Below are 17,315 nucleotides of genomic sequence, written 5' to 3'. Positions count from 1 at the left end.
GCGGATCATACCACTGCAATGTAAGGGGGGCCCCCTGGAGGGTTTTGTCGTCAGGATGGCCGAGCGGTCTAAGGCGCTGCGTTCAGGTCGCAGTCTCCCCTGGAGGCGTGGGTTCGAATCCCACTTCTGACATTCATCTTTGTTCAGCTGCAGTGTCTTCACGTGCAACATAACATTGGAAAACACAGAATAGCTTATGATTGACTCAGGAAACGTGTTCAGAATTTCACCATACAATGTGGTGTATCACATTTGGTCTGTGGTTGCCACTGCCGTGTCAGCGACCGTTACCAAGTCTATTATTAGTGTGCGTCATGATATTAGCACTCTGCAGTGTGTGCGCTAAAATCGCACATAGAAACAAAAGAAAGTATTCAGTTTATACATTGTTTGAATTCTTGTTGTCACCGATCTAATCCAGCAAACACTAGTATGATAAACCTTGATTTGTGACTAAGTGTAGCAGCTGCACTTGTTGTTTTGTGTACACTCTAAATTTAAGCAGCAGTCATAGCAGCATGGGTGTACTATTGCAGTGTATGTGGTATTCCTTTATTTGACCAATCCAGTCATTGACCCAATAGTGTTCACTTGGAGTAGTGGGCCATTACTCCACAGCTAACCCTTTGTTGTGGACAAATAAATAGGTTTATTTTCATTCGTACTTCCATTCTGTATGTATTGACACCATTTAGTTTGTAATATATAGTGTCCGCTTCTATACACAAACTATGAAGAAATCAAGTGAGATGGAAGGGACTATGTGAACACAGGTAGTCGCTTAGAACTGAAGAAGCTGCTCAGATGAGGGGTGAAATGACTTCTCAAAATTCTACAGGTCATTTCGCCTTTTGTATTACAGCTAGTATGAAAATCAGGTCCCACCGAGATTTGAACTCGGATCGCTGGATTCAGAGTCCAGGGTGCTAACCATTACACCATGGAACCCCTATACACTGAACCTATACCCTCTGAATTGGGAAACATGATTATAGTATGGCTATGTGATGACTATGTATATCTTTATCATCATCAATAAATATTTACAGAAAAGCTTGTTCTAGTTTATTGTATTCACCTGTACACACAACAAAAGGGAAGATCTAGTGGTGGCGGCAGCCCATTTGCCTCCTGACCCACTCCAACCAGATACTTCTTAACATCCCTGGAAGAAATGCATCTATAACTTTGACAAAGACCAAAGCATCAATAACATGCATGTTGGGACACTAAACCATGCCATAGCATTAATGTTATTCACACAAAAATAACTTTGGGGACCCGCAGCTAAAGTTGCTGTCAAAGACAAAATTTCGTAACAGAAGGTGGCGGTAATGCACCGAAGCGACGTCGTTACACAAGAAGAAGAAGAAGAAGACCACATCACGCGCACTTTGATTGTAAGAGTCAAAAATGGAGGAGAAATTCCGCTACAAAAACCCAAGAAAAGATTTACCTTTGCTACAACTGGTTAAGTTGCTGCGGTGTCAGTTATTTTTTTATTTTTATTTTTCCAAATTTCAAACAATTGTTTTGTTTCGTTCCTCATTGTTAATTAGTTCACCTGGGTATCGACCAACCTAATTAGCTAATTGGCTAACGGCAGCTAGCTGACGGTGACATTGAGCTACCACACCTGACAAGGACACTTACAAATAACTTAATCAAACACTGTGGCTACAACGTGTAGACTAATCAAAATCTCCGAAAAAGAAAAACGTGAAAAGAAAAATATTTTTGTCTGCTGTGTATAAATCTGCCTTAATCACCCAGTGAAATAAAATGACTCGGCAGCCATGATGCATATTTGTGATAGTGCGTGTGACAGGCAGCGTTGGGCATGTTACTTTTAAAAAGTACTTTGTTATATTTACTAGCTAGTTACCCTAAGAAAATAAAACTGCGTTAATACCGGAATTATTGTGTGTTAAAACAAATGAACAAAAAAGAACTTTGCAGCTGTTGTGAGCCAAGTTGAATGAGCTTCAATGAGTTGCTTCACTTCAGGCCTCATGACGCGCCTGCTTGTATTCCCCTCGCTGGCTCACCTGTCTAATATAAGTGCAGATTAATAAAATTCTGTTCTCCTTTCATTTGTTTCATTGTTTTCATCAAAAGTTATTTTTAAAGGTATTTTCATTTGTATGGACATTGACTGACTGTGATGGAAACACACTCACTTCAATTATAAGTCCATCTAATAATATAACAATATTATGTATTTCAGTAATGAATGAAGAATTATTTGTTACCCTTGAGTATACTTCCACTAATGTTTGTTGCATATATATACTTATGTGATCCCGTAATGCTATTGTAGGGGGAAAATACTTCCTCCAAACGAGAGAAGGAATACGTTATTCCACACGGGTCCTATCCTGCTGGCTAATAGTAGCTTCAGATTTCCTCTTTTGAATGGCTGCCACCTGCCGGTATGGAGAGTTATCTCGTCTCACACAGGCTCAGAACGTATTGTAAGTGCTGCCTGGCATATATGTAAAAAAAATAAATGAAAGGTTTAAGATTTTTATTTATTTTTTTGTCTCCTCTGTGACATTTTTGTCTTTTTCTTTTTTCCCCCCCAGTCTTTGCAGTCCAACATGCCGGCACAGCGGTCAGACAGCGACGCTCTGTGGCAGGTCAGTGAAACTGCAGTTGTTTTTTTATTTTAAAAAAGCAGCTTCCTCCTCATTTCACCAGTTTGAAATACAGAATAAAGACACTTAATGCAGACTTACTGCCTGGTAATTGTTAATTGTTGTAGTAATAAGCGGACACTAAACACCTTTACAACACAAGTCCACTTTTTCTGACAAATTCTTAGGTATTTGAGATCTGATTGTAAGAAATGGTACAAAGTAGTTTTAGGGTCTGCCGTCTAGCGCTCCAGCGCATCAGTCAAACTACGTTACCATGCCTTACTCCAAACATTCATATAAACACATGTTTCAAAATTAAGTCCAGATCAGGCGCTGATTCAGTGGATTTTCCAGGTGAACAAAAAGCACAATGAGCAGGTTTTTATCCGCACATTCAGTCGTAGAGTGTGTTCAAGTCCTGTCTGGCTTCTTATGGTTTTCTTGAAGCTACAGGATCCACATGCGACGCAGATGTCCCTGCAGCGAGTCCCCTCCTACGTCTCTTCCGGCTTGAAGGCAGCTGAATGGAGTCCGTCATACAGGAACGGACTGGTTTTATCTATTGACTCACACTGCTCTCTCTACAGACACACTCTAGCCCTGGAGGGCTAATGGGGGGTTGGTCAGGGGTCACAGGTCGCTCCAGCAGGGCTTTTGGAGGCGTGTCGTTGACTCAGCCTTTTGTTCTGGCGCCTTCTGTCATCCAATCATTATCGCCTGACGTAAGCCTGTCTGCCTGAATCTCCCATCATGCCTCTCTCACTCTCTCAGGCTCTAACTGAACCTAAACTTGCAGAAACGGACCTAAACAATGTCACACTCACCAATACGAATTATAACCTGATTTGTTACATGTTCATAACGGTCCTGGCAGCCCTTGTTTTCAGTCCAGTTAAACATAGATTTACCCGCAAGTTCCCCCGTGAACATTCAAACCCTCCCTTTGTGGCTTTTAAGGACAGACCTGTATAAATAGAGTTCAGTCTCATGGAGCTGTTGTGTTACTTCGGTAGCACATATACTAAAATTGGAACGATACAGAGAAGATTAGCATGGCCCCTGCGCAAGGATGACACGCAAATTCGTGAAGCGTTCCTCATTTTGATTTTTTTTTTTAACATGTTCCATTCAAAAATAATCTCCCGGACATGTACAATAGCTGGTAGAAGGTTTATCCAGTGAAACAGCGCCCCTGCTGACCGGTTACTGCCACTGCAAAACCACATCATGCTATTTTACTGCTATTTTCACAAAGTGCAGATTCAGAACATTTTATTTGTCTCCAGGAGTCAATTTAAGGCTACTTAAAATGAGCAGCGTGACATACAAGTAGAAGACACAAAACAAGAAATAGAACAATACAAAGTGTGTACAGAAAAGAAAAAAAAACCCGCTGACCATCAGGACACTTTTGTCCTGAAAACAAACACATTAATGTAAGAAAGAGGAAAAAAATCCAGACCAGTAACAAATTAGTGAATTATAGTTTTTTTTTTTTGTTTTTTTTTTTAAAAAAGGAATAAAAATAAAAGCACTGTAATTGCTCTACCCGTAGATTACTGTTGACTCTTGATGCTTTGCACTTGCTGTTTGGGGCCTCAGGAGAAGCATCTCGATCAGGGGCGGCTGGAACCACTCAGACCTGAGTGCGTCAGCTGGATCACCTGACCGAGCTGCTGCCTTCGATCCAGTGGAGAGCTGATCTGGCCTGTAGATGGTGGGGTCCTCCACTTCGTCCTCGATACCCTCGTCCACCTCCTCGAGCTCCTCACTCGTCCAGAGTGTCAGGGTCCAAGCTGGCATCCTCAAGTGCTCTCCCAGTCTGCTGGTACAGGTACTCCACCCTCATGAGCTGCCCTGTGGCATGGCAGAAAGAAAGCTCAGGGTTTATTTATTTAAAGCACTGTAACAAGTCATGACATAGTGTGAGTGTTTTCACATTACTAACCTGTGTACGCAGCAGGCTGAGTGAAGTCCTTAACCATTTGAAGGCCGAGCACTCGTTGGCTATTCTGGTTAAGGACGTGCTTGAGGTGGACACAGTAATAACATAGTAATATATTAAATAATAACAATTTCACACCTTTTTGGTTGAACCCCTCTTTAGGATGGACCCGAGGGTGGACGTTATCCTGGCTTTGAGCTCCTCCAGTCGCGACAGCACGTCAAAGCTATACACAGTCAGCAGCCAGAGCGGCTGTGGTACAGGGGGCATCGGGGGTGGTGGTGCAAACTGCCCCTTCACAGAGCACAAAGCCAGGAACTCTCGCCCACGCCGAGGTACTGGATCGCTCTCCGCATCCAGGCCTCAGAATGCTGCTCCCGCAGGGTGTTGTTCAGTCGGTTGGCACTATTGCCAAGAATGAGGGGCCTCAGCAGTACAACCACCCTCTGTTCACAGGACAGCCTTCAACAACAAAACACAACCTGATCAGCACGGAAACACATCAAAGGTTAAGTTGCATCGTGTTTGTAATTCTTGTCTCTTACTTGTACGTGAGTACAGCTGGGAACTATCAGCTGTACGTCGGTGGCAGCTGCCTTATGATGCCCTGTGACCACCCTCCGACCTTCTTCTTACACCGACGCCACTCCAGGTACTCAGTGGCCATGAGGTACCAGCTGTCGGCCCTCCTGAATCTGGGACGTTCCATCTAAAACAGAGGTCAGGGAATATGATCAATGCGGAAATATGATGCACTTTGGCTGGTTAGCACAACACAATGACGTGATACATATGCGTGGATTTTTATCATTTAAAATGCGAAATTGACATTTCAAAGACTAACACTACAACGTTAGCTTAGCATCGTCAAATAAACATTTCGGGGAGTGGAGTAAAAAAAAAACATAAGTGTTTATGTAGGAAACCTAGTGTCAACCAGAAATACGGGGTTTAAACTGTTTTGCACGTTTTTTTTCATTGGATAACAACGTATACAGTACTCACCAAATAAACTGCTCTGCAAGGTCACCGCAACTGACAGCAGAGGGTGTTGGAGAAATTTTGGAACAAATCTGGCTCTCGGATTGGACAAAAGAAGTACGCAAGGATGACGCGCAAATTTGTGAAGAGTTGCTCATTTTGTTTCGTTTTTTAAACATATTCTATTCAGAAATAATCTCCCAGACATGCACAGTAGCTGGCATGAAGGTTTATCCAGTGAAACAGCGCCCCCTGCTGTCCGATTACTGCCACTGGAAAACCACATCATGCTACTACACTGCTATTTTCACAAAGTGCAGATTTGGAACATTTTATTTGTCTCCAGGAGTCAATTTAAGGCTACTTAAAATGAGCAGCGTGACATACAAGTAGAAGACACAAAACAAAAAATAGAACAATAAATTGGTTAATACTAAATGTATTAACCAAACTGTCGATGGAGGAAGTAAACATGATTCTTGCATTTGCATTTGTTGATGACTCATAAGTACCAATGCTGTTTGTTTTCTTACACAAGCTCTTATCTGTTGTTTAAAAACTCAATTAAACTGCTGCTGTTTACACCAAACCACGAAAAACTACTTTTTCTAGACCAAAAATTCACAGGAGAAATTGATGAGGGAATCGATAAAGAATTGGATGGATAAGCAGAATTGATAGTTGCTTTGGTATCTATACCGCGGTGGTATTGATGGGGTTTGTTGCTGTCTTTTGATGTAAGGCCCATAACGCAGATAGCATGGCTGACTATGACTGTGATGGGAAACTGAGGAGGAGGATTGTCAACTATTGTTGGCTTATTTGAATACCATGATGGCTCCTTGAAACACTGTAATTGCCATGTAATTTGTATTTCACATAGGACAATAGTACAGGTCAGTAATGTTCATGCGCAGCACTTGCAGATATTGGATATGTCAGGCTGGGCTCAAAGCAGGACTCAGGTGAAGATGGGTGGCAGTTAAGGTGACTTTATTTCACAGAATCAACAGGGGTGAGGATACTCGAACAGAGTGTAAAATAAAAGTGCTATGAAACAAGCTCCTGACGTGGCTATGAAATCTTATCAAAGTAAAATCACTCCAGAGGAGGAAAACAAAGCTATGGCTATGAAAGTTAACAAACAAAAGGCGCCCCAAAAGGGAGGAAGCAAAACCTGGTAAGGAAAACCAGGAAAACAAGGAATAACTCCAAAAAAAACAGGAGGAAAAGCAAAGAAGGACTAAACAAAAAATCAATCCAGAAGGAGGAAACAAATTCAGCAAAATCGAAACAGAAACCCTAATCACTAGAACTAAGCTAGGAAGTTACAAAGAAAAATCACTCTTTCGAAGAAACTCAAGGCAGCAAGGTATCGCAGGCACGGGTAGAAATGATAAAAATGACGAACACACTGGCACAAGACAAGGGCGACACAGACTACTTAAACACATGGAGGGAAGGGAGCACCAGGTGGACACAATCAGGGAAGACAATCAGACCGGTGACACATGAGGAAGGGCAAGTGACCTGAAACGAGAGGAGAGTTACTTTCCAAAATAAGGCAGGAAACGACGAGACAAACACAACAAAATAAGACATGACCACACCGCGGTGTGACAGGATATATCAGAGTTTATCAGAATGTATAACAAAAAGAAAGTATGAAACATAAGTATAATCTTCTTTTGGAAACTGCCAGAACGACATGTTGTATTTTTCTGTACCCCATAAAGAAGCTATCAACAGGCCTACTCCTCGTGCCAGTGATGCTCAGCCCACAGTAAAAAAGTTTGATGTTTGCTGAAAGCTTGACTCTGGTAAACTGTCAGCTTGATGTGCCACTGCCTGTTGTGGGCTGCTGTGTGTCTCCATTCTGGTGAAACGATGGTGAGTGAAGCGTCTGAGCGTAGTTTAGCTTCTCACTGGTCTCCCTGGTTAGTTAGGGAGTGAGCCAGCTGGACTGAGTATCTCATCCTTCCATCGGCTCACTCATTTGTTATTTTGCCTTTTTTGTTTTTGGAGTAATCCTGGGTGGAGACTTGTTTCTCTGGTGGGGGTAAGCATGTCAGGGCCTCAGCCACGTAGTTGAGATTTACTGACGTTCAGCTTTTAAAGTCGCCCCGAGCCCGGCACGCTCCAGAAGATATTTAGGTTTTAGTGAATGTTAGGTAGGTACCAGGGAGATGGCTCTTTGTCATGGGGTAGGCACTCAGAGGCTGATACAATGTGATAGTTTATTGTGAGTCAACTAACCACTGTGATGTAGTATGAGATTGGCGCTTTTGAAGACCATGTGACACAAAGAGTCTTTGGCATTCAAACTTCTTTTGATACCTTGTCCAATTGTAAACCATTCTAGATAGGACACTTCATCAATATGTCTGCAGCATACACTTAAACACTTAGCCTGTTTAAGGTTGTGCATCACCTGCACTGGTCTAAAGTAAAACTAACCAAATGTAATCCTAGGAAACTGTTCTTAATTTCTTGCCTGGGTTAAAAAAATAAAGTTTAAATAAAATAATTAAAAACAAAAACGTGGACCCTTTGTGTAATCGATATGGGCAAGCACCAGTCACACATTCACACATGGTCTGATTTTGCTCAAAGCTAGATCCCTTTCTTGCAGTCTATATTTAAAACTTTATCAGGTGTCTTGAAAGTAGCCATGCAGCCCTCAGCTTTAACAATAATATTTAGAGTAGCCCCACGAGATACATGCTTGAGCCATCAGGCAAAAAAAAAAATAGGATAGACTTGGCATCTCTTCAAGCAAGACCACTTCTATCGTCTAACTGTAAAGAAAAAAACATCTCCAAACTTAAAGCTGTGGATTAAGGACCTTACACATCATTTGACACTGGAAAAATTATGTTTGGCCACCATTTTTAAACTTCATAGATAATATGAAAACAAGTGAAAATATGGCTTTTGTTTCCTTCAGCCTAGTAAGGCAGCCTACTAGATTTTTTTTCTACTGTGATTTTTGTTGAAACGTGCTCGAAATGTTCAAAAAGTACTTATACACACACTGAAATCATTTAACCAAATTTTATTTTGAAAAAACAAATAAAAAAAACAAGTACAATATCAAATATACAAATTTGCATTTAAAAGCAACACTACTCTTAAACAATATAAAACTTTAATATAATACTGGAAGTAAATAAAAAAATAAATGTACATTAAAGATGGCCCCTTATGGCCACAAGAGGTAACTGCACTTTGTGCAAATTGTAGATCTAAAGGACACTTTGACTGTTGGGTGTACTCAACTATGCACACACTACCATATTAAACAGCACTCACTGTATAGTTGTGGGTGGTGTTCAAAGAGATGGCTCGTCGAATTAGATGTGCTAAACCACAATTGCAGTGACTTTTTTACTGCATTTTCTGCAGACAGGTTTACCATCTACAATTAGTTTCCCCTCAGCATTTTTAAAATGTCCAACATATGTAAAAACATCTGACATTGTCCTCTTAGTGGGGGAAATATCTCGGAACCCCTGTCCGTGCACATGTCTTTTGCTGTGTTTTCAAACTTTTAAACTGCAAATGCACCTCGCCTCCACTAGGTGAGGCTGACTCCTGACTCATGCCTCTACAAGTTATGTTCCACGTGCCACTCGTTGAAGCAGTCTCTTGTAGGCTGGAAGCAAAATGCCATCTCACATGCGGAGCATTTCACAGGTGTTTTGGTGCCGCATTTTTTGCAGCGCTGTCTGCCAGCTGTGGAGCTGGCCCTGATGAAAACAAGTCTGTGATGCTTTCTGTCAGGTGGTTCTGCCACTGCACTAGGGGATCCCAACTCCACCAGCTCCAGAGTAAGGGTCTCCCTGAAAGCCTTTTGGTTCAGAGGAACCTCTCCTTTGGTCTTGCAGTGCTCTTTATGTAGGATAAAGGCATTCACGATTGAAATGTCCAAGAAATGATAAAAGAACGTCTTGTACCACTTCCAGGTTTTTTGCAGAACTTTGTAGTATCCAATGAGGGCATCAGAAAGGTCCACTCCTCCCATGCAGCTGGGTGAACAGAATGACACAACATTGAGAAACACGCCAAATCAACATAACTAAGGACAATTCACAGTATGTTGGGTAAAATATAATACGCACCAGTTGTAGTCCTTGACAGCAGGTGGAATTGGAATATCTTTCTTCTCCCATTGCCCATCTGCACCCTTGACTCTGCGCTGGACTGTGTCTGTGCCGTGGGCAGTGTGGAAAGACGAACACATCCACACGTCCCTCGTGTCTTTCCACTGGACAAATAAAAGGGAGTCCTTCCTGATCCATCTTATGCTCCCGCGTGGTGCTCGAGAGGGCAGGGAGTTTTCCTGAGTCTGCGGACAGCCGATCCTGGCTCTGCACGGATTCGACATGGTTCCACACGCCCAGATTTCTTTTTGCAGGAGGTCTCTGAAAAGGGTGGGGCTGGTATAAAAGTTGTCCACAAACAATTTATAACCAGTGCCCAACAGCCGAGTGTCCACGAGCTCCATGACGGCCTCGTAGCTCAGCCCCTTTCCCGTCGTTTTATGGAGCTTGCCTTCATAAACAAGAAAGTTCCACGTGTAGCCACTTTCAGAGTCGGCCAACACGAAAAGCTTGTAGCCCCAGCGGACCGGCTTTCTCTTCACGTACTGCTTCAGACCCGTCCTTGCTTTGGAGGCCACCATCCTCTCATCCACAGAAATGTTTTGCTTGGGGTGATAGTTTTGCCTACAAACCTGTCTCATGTGGTCATACAACGGTTTGATTTTACCCAAGCGGTCGTAGGTAGCAGTTCCTTTCTTCTCATTATTGGCAGCATCGTCCACTGAGTTGCTGAGGTGCAGCGAGCGGCAGATCCTGAGGAACTTCTTGCCGGGCATCACTTTTTTGGGGAAAGATAAACTGTACAATTTTCCCCCTCTCCAGTAATCTGTCTGCTTGTTACATTTTACCAAGCCCATGTAGATGATTATCGCAATGAAGCAATACAGGTCTTGGACATTTAGGTCGGTCCACGGGGTGCTGGGTGATGAAAGGCATTTCGAGCCATACTCATTGGTGTTTCGCACGATTGTCTGTAAAACTGAATTTGTCATGAACAGTTGGAAAAGATGCAGGGCCGTGTAGGAGCCGGTCGAGATGAGCTTGGTTCCAGGCGGGTGGACGGGTCTGAATGTCGGCTGTGGAGGTGTGATGTCGGGCGTCGTCACGTCGTTCCACCTCTCCTCTGTGTTGGCCGACGTCCCGGCCGGACTGCTGGTCCTCCCCCGTCCTCTGTCTCGCCATCTTGATGTCACCCGTCGTATTCTTTTCGTTCTCGTTGGTGTTTTTTTCACGGGCGGGGGTTCGTCTTCAGACAAGCTACTTGAACCTGAAAGCGGCGCCCAACAGTCAGAAGGTTGCCTATAAATGTGAAAACAAAGTCATTTAGAGGCAAATACGAACGTAATGCTCATTATCACACACAGACCTAAAATCATTGGCTTGTTTGCTTTACTCTTTCGAAGTATATTGCATAAAAATATGATTTAGTGATTTATTTCGAACATGCAAATGATATGTATATTTGAGCAAATAAACAGACAATATAATAATAAAACAACAACCAAAAAAAACAGTTGATACAATAAAAAATGTAAGACTAAAAAAGCACTTTTTAATGTATTGTAATTTCACTTACAAGTCCGAAAAGCGGTGGGAAGAAGTACAACTTATTTACTCCCGCCCCTTCTCCAGAAATTATTAATATATTAGTATAATATCTCCCTCTTCCTTTCATATTACTTCTTACCATTTTTTATATCTATATATATATACACATATACCTAAATACATACATATACTTTTTATATATAAATATGTACATAGCTAATAATTTACTAAAAGAAATATACACATACAAACACACACATGTAACAATAATGAATACATTATATATATATATATTTACACTGTCAATAAATAGATTCAATAATACTTGCAAATAAATGTACATTTGATTGTCATAAATAATACTAATGTTTTAACAGTTCAGTAAATACAGTGTAACAACAATAATGAAGAATAATGCAAACAACGCTTACATTTCAACTGCGGAGTCCTCCTGTAGAAACGTGTCCTCGGACATGGACTCTGTCTCGGACAAACCGCTGCTTTCCTCGTCTGGCTGCAGCTCATCGAAGGACGCGTCGCTGTCGCGGTTCCTGGTGCTTTCCGCAACTGCCTCTTTCGAAGTCATTGTCTTTTCTTACGTTTCTTCCATGTTTCTTGCTTGAAAGTTTAATCCCGATCAGAGTCCAGTGTTTTTCGGCAGGATGCGTAAATCATGCACGGAGGTCCGCGTCTACCTCCAGTGCAGTCGCAGGTATCCAAAGTCTTCCGAGCAAGACGCTGCAGATCGTTCTTTCGACCAGCTCATTGGCTGCACGAAACGTCAATCAGCCACTGAGTTGGCTGTGATTGGCTCAATCTGGGAACGAAAGAAGGAGGGCTTCTTTCCAACGCTGACTCTCATTGGCTTTTGAACGCTGTTTATAAATAATGAGGCTTTTAAATCAAACTGTTAGAGTTAAGTGTATTTTGGGAGGGGGGCATGTTTATTTCCTTGCTGTTTTCCCCCTTTTTCCTCTCGTGAGGACCAGGTTGCTGACCTCACACCCCCCTCCTTTAACGCCCCCCTGCTGATGTCTGTTCTGTTTTCCTTCACGCATTGTTTTGCTGATTGTGTTTTTTCTCTGCAGGTACCTTACTGGGCGGGTGTCACCTATTGATTCCTGCTCTGTTGGCTTCAGCCTAGTTACCTTATTTTCACACCTTGCAACAATACAGGCGCTATCATGCACCCATCAACAGACACTGATGCTCCCACTCAAGGGTTTAGTTACTGATGTTATTTAAATAAACTACTTAACCTTTACATTTAACTTGTATCTTTGTATTTTTTCGTCAGGTCATGACACTGCCAATGATCTTATGCTGCCCGAGTATAGCTTTGCATTATTAGTAGTAATTTATTTATTTATTATGTATTTTAATTTTTGTTTGTGTTCCTTATTTACAGATCCATTATCTCTACTTTTAGTTTGTCACTTATACACCATTGTCAGGCCGGGACTCGAAGCAGAACTCAGGACTCAGTATGCAGAGATGACAAAGGGGCTTTAATTGGAATGTTCAGAGATCCCTCACAGAGGGGCAAACAAATGGCCACAAAAATTCCTGGACGTAAATCAAATCAGTGAAAACAAAAACTCTCCAAAAGGAGGAAATACAACTCGAAGAAACAAATCACTAAATAAACACAAAACACTCCGAATGGAGGGAAACCTCAGAACTGAGGAAATAACTAGGAAAAGACTAACAAACAAAAACTATCTCTCCGAGAGGATTCACAAGCTTACTTGGAAAAACTTTGGTTGAAAACATGAAGCAAGGCACGAGAACAGGTTGACGACGACAACACTCTGGCACAAGACAAGGGGAACACAGACTACTTAAACACATGGAGGGAAATAGGGGACAGGTGGACACAATCAGGAATCAGGGAAGACAATCAGACTTGTGACACATGAGGAAGGGCAAGTGACCTGAAACGAGAGGAGCGTTACTTTTCAAAATAAAACAGGAAATGACAGGACAAAACAACCCCAAGACAAGACGCCCTCACCACGGTGTGACAACCATTTTGGAAGTGTAATGTTGATTATACTAATTATCAGTGTCTGCAGTGTGTTTCTGTTTGCTAATGGTACAGTTGTGTTGTGGCACATAGTGAGAGCAGCTCCCTTCCCTCCAGGACCTCTACAGTCCCCGTCTCACCCACGAAGCATTAGAGGTGATGCCTTAGTCTGCTGCCGTCAGCGTATGGACTGCAGCGTATGCGGTCAGGACCAGCAGACTCAAGGACAGTTTTAACCACCAGGCTGTCAGGAAACTCAGCTCTACCTGATCTGCCCCCTGTTCCCGTGCTGCTGCCTAATGTCTAATTGAGACTACACAATTTTAGAGAATTTTCTGGAGAAGAAATCACCTTCATCTGATGACTTTCTCTGCTGATGTATGTCAGTGCTATAATTGCAAGTAGATAACACAGCTTTGTTATTTAAATTTCAGTGAAAGTTCATCAACACACAAGTTTAAATAAGCTAATTCTCAGAAAGGATTCTGTGGTATCAAGAACAGTCCATCAGACCCAACACAAAAATGGCAACATATAAATATTTGATAAAACCTGGCTTTTATTACATCTGCTCTGTCAGTCCAGGACGCCTTGAATTTGGGTAAGAATCAGAATTACTTTACTGATCCCAGGGGGAAATTACTTTTCGTTACAGCAGCTCCTACTCAAAGTGCAGCAGTGTTAAGTGTAAGAGGGCTGAAGCTGCTTGTCCAAAACACTGGATGACCCCTTTGCAGGGCTTTGAGTGGCACGCGTGTCTTGCTTATGTCTCCTAGGTTTGGAAAATAGTTGTCTGGAGGATGTTTGAAGCTTTGAATTAATGAATTAATGTTTCACGTTACTAATGTGCTGCTAAAATTGTCTCAAAATGAACTGAGAATACTATGTGTTGTGTTGTTATTAATTATTAAAAGACTGTGTTGAAATAAATGGATCAAAGGAGGGAAAGTAAATAATGTACAGTGTTATCTGTCACATACAGATGAGGAGTTAAACCGGTGTATGGATTGAGGCCGGAAAGATTTCCTATAGCGTTCTTTGAGACAATGGAGTTGTCTGAGTTTCTTGGAGAAGGAGCTCCATTGTCTGTCTATCATTGGTGGAGAGGGTGGTCGGGGTTATCCATTGATCGTTCTCACCTGCACCATCTTAGGTGGGCCAGCACCTAGAGGTAGAGGAGACGGGGGTCCAAGAACTAAACCTGTTGAACGTGTTAAGCTCGTTCACATGCTCCAGATTTCTGTCAGACAGCCTGTCCCTCCCCCCGGAGCCACTTATGTCCTACATTCCTGACCACACCTCCCTCATGTTCTTCTGCTAGGCTTTGGCCTCCATGACATCAGCAGCCACTTCAGCCGAGATGTAGATGGTGATCACAATGGCAGACGTGAACTCCCTAGGCAAATAATAAGGACACAACCCTATAGCCAGTAGTTCCACGTTTGGAGTATCAGTCAGGTCCTAAAAAACATGGAGCAAAATATATGTATATACCAAAACTAAATAACAAAATAAGAAAATAAATTTAAATAAAATGGATCAAATACACAAAAAATGCTGCCCATAGAGCTAACAAAACCATTGACATTATGTTATGTGTATGTGTATATATATATATATATATATATATATACTGTATATATATATATATATATATATAGGCAACATATAACCCAATACTGATTAAGATCCATGTCACTGTGATAAACCAATATCAGGTCAATGATACGGATGTGACATCATGTGAAGTCCATAAGTGACAGTTGAACATGGAGATTAGCAGCATTAGTTTGAATCAGGGCTTCAATAGTGTCTAAAGTGTGAAATTATTTATTTTTTAAAAAAAGGCAAAGAGCTGTAGTGTGACTGTCTACACCAACAGATATGGAAAGTAGTCGGAGATATATTTTTACAGATAAACCTGTGTTGTGATTCACGTTTAGTGTCAGGTAATATTAATTCAGGCTGTATTTTTTGACGAAGTCATACTGCAAGTTACTTAAATTTGTCGATGTTCTCGACATCCTTTTACCGTATAGTCTGCCGCTACAGTATTGTGCTGCTAACGTTACTAATCAGTAAAGCCCCGCTAGCATTAGCAGCTTTTATTTAGTTAATGCAGAAATTTCGTGGATAGAAAATGACTCCAAAGGCACCGGCTACTTTTAAGGTGTTGTTGTCGAATGTGCCCTTTACACTGACGTCATTGTCTTGCTAGGCTACATGGGTGCAGCAGCTAATCAATACATTGTTATGGCTTGCTCACATCACAATGTCACATCGCTGTCATAATCAGTTCCCAGTGATGTCATAGCGAAGCCATGATGACATCATCAGGAACAAAAACAAATGAGCTTGGTTGTTGTTTCTGGTGATGTCATCATAACATCACTGTGACATTATGACATCACTGATAATGTTATCATGACATCATCACATTACTAGCAGGAGTATTTATATAGGACCTGTTTCTCATAGTCACCAACAGTTTAGAGGTTGGGCTGGAAGGTCCAACCTCCTCTGCTGACTCTGGTCTGTTCAAGCCAACAGCCAGATGATCAGCTCACTGTGGCTGCAGGTGGAGGTCTCAGCCTCCTGAAGACACTAAGCTCATGCTTACTGTGTGGCACCCAGCCAATCCAGTGGAAGGGCATTAGTGGCCCGTTTAGTATTTTCTCCTCCTTGAACTGTCACCTTATCGTGGTGGAGGAGTTTGAGTGCCCTAATGATCCTAGGGGCTATGCTGTCTCCAAAGGCAGGTTGGTCCTAGGTGAAGGCGCAGACTAAGAACGGTTCATCAAGAACAAGAGCAAAGCTTCAGAAGACCTTGAATGAAGAGAAAAAAACAGGAGACAGTGTACACGGCTCGGCAAGCTACCAGGGCCCCCACCCTGGAGCCAGGCATGGGGCTGGGACTCATGGGCGATCCGGGCCCAGCCCAAACTGGATACAACCATATGCTTTGGAGCTGTGATGACACGGTGGGGGTGGACCTGGCTCGGCGGACTCCTCCGTCAGTCTGGGCCGGGGTGGTCCCTGCCGCCTTGTCCCTTCGGACCGTCCTCTGCGATGGCGTTTCCTCACGCTCTATGTGTGAAGCACTTTGGGTTGCAATTCATTTGTACGAAAGCTGCTATATAAATAAAGTTGATTTGATTATTTATTTGGATGAGTGAACAGTTTTCTTGTTTTTAATCCAGATGTCTAACCTTGTCGTTAGCCTGTGAGCTTCACGCTGCACTGCGCCATCGGCCTGTTGTACAGAGACCCTGGTGTAAGTTTGGTCTCTCAGGCGGATGGGCGCGTCACACTGCTGCAAACAACCAAGATACAATTAGGTTCTAAATGTTGAGTAAAATAATCTAATCACAGGGAATAATGAAGAATTAATTTCACCATTTAGTGGAAAAAAGATACTGGATACTCAACATGAAGTTCCCTGAAGGTTTATATTGAAATCAAACTTTATTTGTCTTTGTTATTTTATTACATTTCTCCATACACATGTACATGTACATCACTTTAAGGCCTTCGGAGTCAGGAAATGAAGATGGGCCCACTCAAAGGCCCTTATTTGGTCAGTTAGTACTGTTTACAGCATCCCCAAACAGTGTGATTACTCAAAATCTGAATGTGAAAATGTGACATCACATATCTACTGAAATTGGTAATGTCTTAGCTTTTCTCAATACATAAATTGAGATTAAATGTGTTAACTCTTCCTCGGTTTGTTTTACACATTTTATCTATCAGCTACTCTAAATACAAGTGGGTAGATCAGTTTGGTGCGCTGAGAGGCGTGGAGTGCTTTCCTGGGTGTTATGTAAACCTGTGTTGATGTAAAGAAGTAAGGACTATAGTCCCCCAGGTGTGACTTCTTATTGATAGCAGAGTCTCAGATACAATACTGACTGTAACGCGATGTTGCATAAGATTTATTGCAATTAATAAGTCTGAAAGAATCCACTTTGTCAGGAATTTCTTTTATGTGTTTCGATTTCATTGTGTTTAAGTACAAAATTTCTTTTCAGAATAGGTTACCTACCTGCAGAAAATACCAGAAACTATAGACT

General features: G+C 42.0%; 1 protein-coding gene, 1 long non-coding RNA gene and 3 other non-coding genes across 5 annotated transcripts; 3 read left to right on the top strand and 2 right to left on the bottom strand.

The window, feature by feature from the left end:
- Positions 1–49: 49 nt before the first annotated feature.
- trnal-cag lies at positions 50–132 on the top strand. Its single transcript has one exon. It is a non-coding gene; the product is annotated as a tRNA-Leu (tRNA).
- A 744-nt stretch (positions 133–876) lies between these two features.
- On the bottom strand, positions 877–948 carry trnaq-cug. The gene has a single exon. It is a non-coding gene; the product is annotated as a tRNA-Gln (tRNA).
- A 1,294-nt stretch (positions 949–2,242) lies between these two features.
- LOC125000177 lies at positions 2,243–8,268 on the top strand. Its single transcript, XR_007111284.1, has 4 exons — positions 2,243–2,474; positions 2,586–2,639; positions 4,242–4,473; positions 4,747–8,268. It is a non-coding gene; the product is annotated as an uncharacterized LOC125000177 (long non-coding RNA).
- On the top strand, positions 3,638–3,743 carry LOC125000465. Its single transcript, XR_007111330.1, has one exon. It is a non-coding gene; the product is annotated as a U6 spliceosomal RNA (small nuclear RNA).
- Positions 8,269–8,604: 336 nt separating the features above from the next.
- On the bottom strand, positions 8,605–12,051 carry LOC125000139 (piggyBac transposable element-derived protein 4). Its single transcript, XM_047575529.1, has 3 exons — positions 11,648–12,051; positions 9,687–10,967; positions 8,605–9,593 (listed from the first exon to the last, which is right to left on the bottom strand). Exons 1-3 carry the CDS (start codon positions 11,800–11,802, stop codon positions 9,173–9,175), a joined length of 1,857 nt encoding a protein of 618 aa, XP_047431485.1. The 5' UTR covers positions 11,803–12,051; the 3' UTR covers positions 8,605–9,172.
- Between the last annotated feature and the right edge of the window lie 5,264 nt (positions 12,052–17,315).

The sequence above is a fragment of the Mugil cephalus genome, chromosome 22 (genome assembly GCF_022458985.1).
Source record: "Mugil cephalus isolate CIBA_MC_2020 chromosome 22, CIBA_Mcephalus_1.1, whole genome shotgun sequence".
In the NCBI taxonomy this organism is placed as follows: Eukaryota; Metazoa; Chordata; class Actinopteri; order Mugiliformes; family Mugilidae; genus Mugil; species Mugil cephalus.
This window is presented reverse-complemented; position numbering and strand designations above follow the sequence as displayed.

What these genes read in the sequence shown, in the direction of transcription:
- LOC125000139 (XM_047575529.1), bottom strand. Translation starts at nt 11,802, where the DNA reads ATGACTTCGAAAGAGGCAGTTGCGGAAAGCACCAGGAACCGCGACAGC. An exon ending in GAGGACTCCGCAGTTGAAAT is followed by an intron (nt 10,968 to 11,647) that starts GTAAGCGTTGTT and finishes TCACATTTATAG; the next exon opens with GCAACCTTCTGACTGTTGGG. An exon ending in GCTGTCAAGGACTACAACTG is followed by an intron (nt 9,594 to 9,686) that starts GTGCGTATTATA and finishes CTGTTCACCCAG; the next exon opens with CTGCATGGGAGGAGTGGACC.